Source organism: Oreochromis niloticus, linkage group LG8 (genome assembly GCF_001858045.2).
Source record: "Oreochromis niloticus isolate F11D_XX linkage group LG8, O_niloticus_UMD_NMBU, whole genome shotgun sequence".
NCBI lineage: Eukaryota > Metazoa > Chordata > Actinopteri > Cichliformes > Cichlidae > Oreochromis > Oreochromis niloticus.
Genome location: NC_031973.2, coordinates 7,575,952 through 7,582,496, shown reverse-complemented (window position 1 = coordinate 7,582,496; position 6,545 = coordinate 7,575,952). Strand labels below are relative to the sequence as shown.

The 6,545-nt window shown below is 38.0% G+C and overlaps 1 protein-coding gene across 1 annotated transcript; it reads left to right on the top strand.

Moving 5' to 3' along the window:
• The first annotated feature begins 876 nt into the window (after positions 1 to 876).
• sgca (sarcoglycan, alpha) lies at positions 877 to 5,358 on the top strand. The gene is made up of 11 exons (XM_005458178.1): positions 877 to 970; positions 1,226 to 1,354; positions 1,449 to 1,597; positions 2,533 to 2,599; positions 2,695 to 2,893; positions 3,060 to 3,228; positions 3,407 to 3,615; positions 3,820 to 3,846; positions 4,059 to 4,232; positions 5,010 to 5,036; positions 5,127 to 5,358. The coding sequence occupies exons 1-11, from the start codon at positions 934 to 936 to the stop codon at positions 5,131 to 5,133; spliced, it is 1,194 nt and encodes a 397-aa protein (XP_005458235.1). The 5' UTR covers positions 877 to 933; the 3' UTR covers positions 5,134 to 5,358.
• Positions 5,359 to 6,545: the final 1,187 nt, after the last annotated feature.

The window sequence follows — 6,545 nt, the reverse complement described above, 5'->3', positions numbered from 1 at the left end:
AGTCTTTAAACAAAGGAATTCAAAATTAAGTGGCTTTAAAGTTACTCAGTTATATACCAGTGTCCTTTCTCCTTATTACATCAATTCATCAATTTTCTATCCATTTGCAGCGTCTAGAGCAGAGGGGGGCGATTAATTTTCCCAAAGGGCCACATGAGAAACTGGGAATGTTTAGAGGGCAGCACCAATAAGCTGAAGTCAGTTATATTAATTTTACCTCTTTATCACATTGGTGCGGGACCTCCACAACACACACAGTTTCTCATGTGACCCCCTTGGGAAATTTAACTGCCCACTCATGGTCTAGAACCAATCCTAACTGACAGAGGGTGAAAGGGGGTTTACACTCCGGATATGATGCTAGTCTATGACAGAGCAACCACAGGGAGAGGCAAGAACATCCAAACTCTACACAGAAACATGCTGGTTGATCAGAAGGTTCAAATCACAAAACGAGCATGTGTTAAATTTGCATTAAACTCAGTTTATTTATGTATATTTTCTCAGTAAGAAAATAATGTGTGAATTTTCTAGAAAAGAATGAAAGGTGATAATGGTGTTTTTTATGACTCATATCGCCCTCATATGAATTGAAAATCTAATCACACACTTTTTGAAATGAAAGAACCAAAAAACCTTTCATAAATATACCTAGTGTTAAAAGTAATGCTCATTAGGTAGCAATATAAGGCAAATATAAACTATTAAAGGCAAATGGATACATGTGCAAATGTACGGTGCACAAATTGAAAACTTATATGACTGTATATCAACAAAAAGAACATAAATATCTCTTGACTGAGTGCTGTTCACAGACTCACAGTCACCCTTCCGGATGTTATTAGGTAAGTGAGACAAAAATAGTTTTGACATGTCCTTTGCAGTGACCAAGCCCCTCTCCACTTGGTTCTGTCAATCAAAACCCAAAACAAGATGGCAGGCTGTGGGAGCTGGGTCTTCTTTTTAACAGGCAAGTTCACTCCTAAAATTATTTAGCTTCATCAAAGAACAACTTTCGCTGACCTTCCTCAACATTAATTATCAGATCTGTGTTATTTAGTAAAAACACTCGCCCTTGAGATCAGCTTTCAAGGACTGTGTGTAGGATTCTAGCATCAGGATATGTGTGTTGTCATTTTTTAATGTCAGATTTAAGGTTTTGTTTGCCTTTTTTGACCCTTCTTATAAACTGTCTGGTGTGTGTGTGTTTTACACTTCCACACAGTGTGTTCTGCCAGTTTGTTTGGGGCCAGTGCTGACATCAAAGTTACCATTCCTGTGGGGAGGTTTTTTACACATGAACTGTTGAGAGAGACTTTCCAGAACGACTTTGAACCTTTGGGCAAAGTCTACGGTGAGACAGAATAATCTAAATTCAGTCAAAAGGATAAGACATCCACATGTGTTAACGCTGTTTTTCTCTGCTCTTTTTGTGTTTTGCAAATCAGGCATATTGTACAACGACCCCATAATTTTTAAGTGCAACAAACAGAATTTCCCAGACCTCCCAGAGTGGTTGCGCTTCACCCAAAGGAACCCCTATGACAATGGCTTCTTGTATGGCACACCAATGTCTCCAGGAAAAAGTATAATTGAGGTGTGAAATCATCATTTACACCAACTTTGGCACAATATTCTAGCATGCTGCACATCTAACATTCACCTCTGGCCTTACTTTTGCACATTCTTCTGTCGTGATGGTAGGCCAAACAAAGATAACATTCCAGCGCAGCTACAGTGGAGACAAATATGAAAAATATGCGGCTATCAAAAACAGCTGTCAGGATTTGTTGTCAAATCCCCAGAGAGAAAGGCCTTGGGCCTCTTCTCTAGAGCTGCTATTTTGAACCAACATTAAAAATTCAGGAAGTAAGCTGTCTTTGAAGAAGAAGAGATACAAATGTCAGAAGTGACACTTTAGTCTCAACCAAACAGAATTTATTTCAGTTAGAAGACGTGCTACATTTTTGGTGTAAACACAGAACACAGCTGTATTCTGGTTCAAAACTTTTCCCATTATAACAAACTACACGCCATTTTTTTAGCCTTTTTTTTTGTTTAAACAGTTCATGCCTATCTTGTTTTTTTTGCAAAACAAAGTATTAAGCAGCTATAAAATGTACAAGTCATGATCACAAAAATATTGTATAAATGTTCTATTAAAACACATTTATACAATAATTTAGTTTAATATCTTACATTTTCTGCTGTATATGTTCTATTAAAACACATATAGAGCAGAAAATGTAAGATATTAAACTAATCTTCGCTGCATTATTTTTCTTAAATTTATTTTCTTTTACTGTTATTTTGAAATTATGAATATATCTATAGATAATAACAGAATAATGGAAACAGATACTTTATGTTACTGTAAGCAAAGGCGTTTTGCATACCCTAATGAGCAGACAGCAGCTAAATGCACTCTGGGAAATGTAGGAAATTGACAGAAAAGTTTTGCAGAAGTGCACTCTCTCTTGGAATGCATAGAAAGTGTCATAATCTTAATAATCTTACATTTCATTCTGACAGATTTATGCCACCAACCAGCGGAGCTACGACACAGTCAGACACCTTCTCATAATCAAAGTCGTTCCAGGTATTTGCGATGAATCCGTCCCATTAAGCCCCGAAATAATAGTTATAATGAATGAGGGTGTATCGAATGTCGAAACTCTCCCGTGTCATTTACAGAGAAGATTCTGCCCTATCAAGTCGAAGTCTTCATCAAACTGAGAGAGATTGAAAAAGTGCTGCCCTCTACTGTTCAGGATGAGATAAAGCAGGATTTGCAGAAGCTGTGGGACAGAAACCCCTTGGAAATGATCAACATCACCAACGCCCTCGACCGTGGTGGCAGAGTTCCACTCCCTCTTGCAGGGCACTTTGAAGGGTAAACTGAGATCTGTACATTCTTATACATACTGGGTTTATTTAAAATTGTGTTTTTTTTAGTACTACTACTGAAGTTTGTTGTATTTTATTAGCACCATGTTTGCTGCTGTAACAGAACTTGCTTTGAAAAAACTGCATATTTAGTCAAATTTGATTTGTGACAGTGTGTATGTGAAGGTAGGGTCAAAGGAGTATTTCTCCGAATGTCTCCTGAGGGTGTTGACACTGGAGAACAAAAACCAGTGCAAGGAAGAGGCCAAAATCAAAGTCCCTGGAGAATGCCACTTCTGCATAAATCCCAGCAACTGTATCACCTGGTGCAAGACGGAGCTGGTGAGGCCAGAAAAGATGCACGCCCAAGAAGGAACATATATATAAATATATATGATTAAAGCTTCAATCTATTATTTCATTTTGTCTCATTACCAACTAAGCAGAAGCAAACAGTGTAAAGCTGTTTATCTCATCTGCTGCTCTGTGGCTCATTTTAACGCTCTGCCTCCTCCTGCAGTTTGATCTGACAAAGATGAAGCCGAAGCCACCTGCTCCCACAATGAGTTCAGGGATTTTGGAGGCTGGAGAGGACTTCAGACCTCTGGAGTCTCCCCCAAGCAGAGACTATTTCCCAGACTACATTGTGACAGTGATTGTGCCCCTGATCCTCGCCATCATCCTGTTTCTGCTGCTGGCTTACATCATGTTTGGCAGACGGGAAGGAGTGTATGTATCTAATTTTAAATCTAATCTCTGAATAAATATGTAAAGGCTTTGGTTGCCAAACTACATTTTTCCTTCTTCCCGCTACTGGGATTTTATGTAGTCACCCAAGTGGGATAAAGTCCGCCAAGGATGGGAATCTATTTAAACATATTTAGACTTTTGATTGATCTAATATTAAACTGACATTTTACTCTTTTTCTATAGTGCCAAACGGAATGCAAGAACAAACCAGTAAGTACTTTGTTTATAACAGATTTTGAAACCTGATTGTTGTCTTTCAATTTAAAACATGATCTGATGGTTAACTTATTAGTACCAGTAAGCTAAGACAGCATTATAAGTGATATTTCACAGAATGAATCTGAAATATAGTGCAGTATTTGTACAGCAAAAATATTAACAAGCTTGCGGAAAAAAACCCCCGTATGCGATGTGTGCTGCAGAATTCAGCTGTACCACCACTACACCATCCATGAGAACACTGACGAGCTGAGGACCATGGCTGGAAGCAGAGGCATGCCTCCACCCCTCTCCACACTGCCCATGTTTAACAGCCGGACTGGAGACAGGGCCTCCCCGCTGCAGTCTGACAGCATCCCACTCATCATGGCGCAACAGTAAGCACCACACCCATTAATTCCTATCAGTTATATGCACTCAGCTGCCAGTCTATTAGGTACACAATAAGAACCTACTGTAACACCACTCTAATGTTGCTCTGATGCGGACAACAGTGCTGATTGCACTGTGTTGTTCTGATCAGGTATGCTTCTACAGGAATGCATATGCCTGTCATTTTCCAAATAGTATCGCAGGGTGGAAATTTGACAGCACTTTTCTGTTTTCTCAATTCTTTCAATTTTGCAAACACCACTTGTTGAAACGTATCCCCAAACCTGCTGTATCTCTTTCAGGTCATGTGTAAGGTCTTTGCTAGATTTCCAAAAAGATCACTTTAAATATTTACAAAAACATCTTCATCCTCAGAAGCAATACATACTGTATATATGTGAGGGGTGACTCAAGTCTTTTGCACAGTACTGTAAAGCAAAAGAAGCTTGTAATAAGCCACATCAAAAGTTATTCTTGTGTCCATGAATCAACACCATTTCAATAGAAATTGTAACCGAACAGCCGTCACAAATTACCAAATGAAAATTTACATACTCAAATATGTTTGTATGACCAACAGTTTACAATCTAAAGTATTTTGTTTATTACAGTATAGCATATAAAGAATAAATACTAACATCTCATCACAGCTGCAATCTGCTGTTGGTGAAGTTAGTGTCACTATTACTGCTGTGTTGCATGAGTTATTCTCCAACAGTTGTAATAAATCATAATAAATAAAGTAGTTTTTAATTGTATTTATTTTCTTACTCTCTTGGTAGAGATCCGTACAGTGACACACTACCCAGGTAAGCCCGTTCACAGGATTCTCCTCCGCATTGATTCTGCTCGGTGTTGCTGATTATTCCAAGAATATTTTTTTGTGTGTGTGTTTACAGGAAGTGAGACCAGCGATGGATAAGATATAACACATGGAGTATTATTGATAACCTCTCTGAGACACAGTTTGTGGTTATGTATTTGCGTTTGGATATGATAATTTCTTCCTGTTTGGGTTCCATTAAAGTAAATGAATAGTATACTAATAGCTCAGATGTTGTGTATATCAAGTTAATTATTGTCACACGTTGTAAACGAATACATGGGTCCTTTTATAAACACTGAAGCATGTTTTGTGGATGGAAATATTTCTTTGGTTCATATGTTCTGTGAAAATATTTTGTTTATATTTATTAATTTCTTAAAGGGTATGTGATGGGAGACTAATTCTACAGCCTGTGTGATGTGTGTAGCATATTGATTTACTAGAAGGACAAACTTTGGAAGAAATCCATTTGATTTGATTAACCCAGGCTGCTAAAAACTTATATTATATGAATGATTCCAGCAAAATGTTCTTACGCTGGCATGTTCTATGACTGACCTGAAAAATGCTCAATAACCATTCTTTATATTCATCTTATGCTTCTTTAGTGGTAATTCAATTAAAAAAAAGGAAGAGCCAGCTTCGGTTTAGATATGCTTTTAAACACAGGTTGTACATGCAGTAGATGTCAGGCAGAGGTAGGGTTTGAAAGTTGGAGTTCAGCACCTGCAGCATGCATGCTCTGCTTTATGAGCTCAAAGTAGAAATGCTTTGATCACAGTTTGCTTTAGAGAATCAGCAGCTGCAGCATTAAGGGAGTTAGAAAGGATAAAGATGAGCTTAAATTTATGTTTAATTTGGATCTGTGTATATACCATATATCCAAAAAAAAAAAAACTGATAAAAAAACTTTTTTTATTCTTATTTCTTACTATAGTTTTGTATACACTCACTGGCCATTTTATTAGTTACACCTTCATAGTACTGGTTTGGTGTCCCTTTTGCCTTCAGATCTGCCTCAATGGTTAATGGCATAGGTTCAACAAGGTGCTGGAAATATTCCTCAGAGACATGGATCCATGTTGACATGACAGCATCACACAGTTGCTGCAGATTTGTTGGCTTCAATTCCAGGATGTGAATCTCTACATCCCAAAGGTGCTCTCTTGGATTAAGTTCTGGTAACTGTGGAGGCCGTTTGAGTGCCGATGAAGTCATGTTCAAGAAATCAGTTTGAGATTATCTGAGCAACTGTGACATGGTGTGTGATGTCCTGCTGGAAGACACTGTGGTTATAACGAGATCAGTATAGTCAGCAACAATACTCAGATGGGCTCTAGCATTTAAACAATAATAAGTTGGAAATGGAGCTCATTCCAGGCGGTATGTTTCCAGTCTTATACTGTCCTATTCTGGTCTTATTCCATTTTAATTGTAGCTTCACTTTCCTTTTCTTACCTGACAAGATTGGCACGTGGTGTGGTCTTCTGCT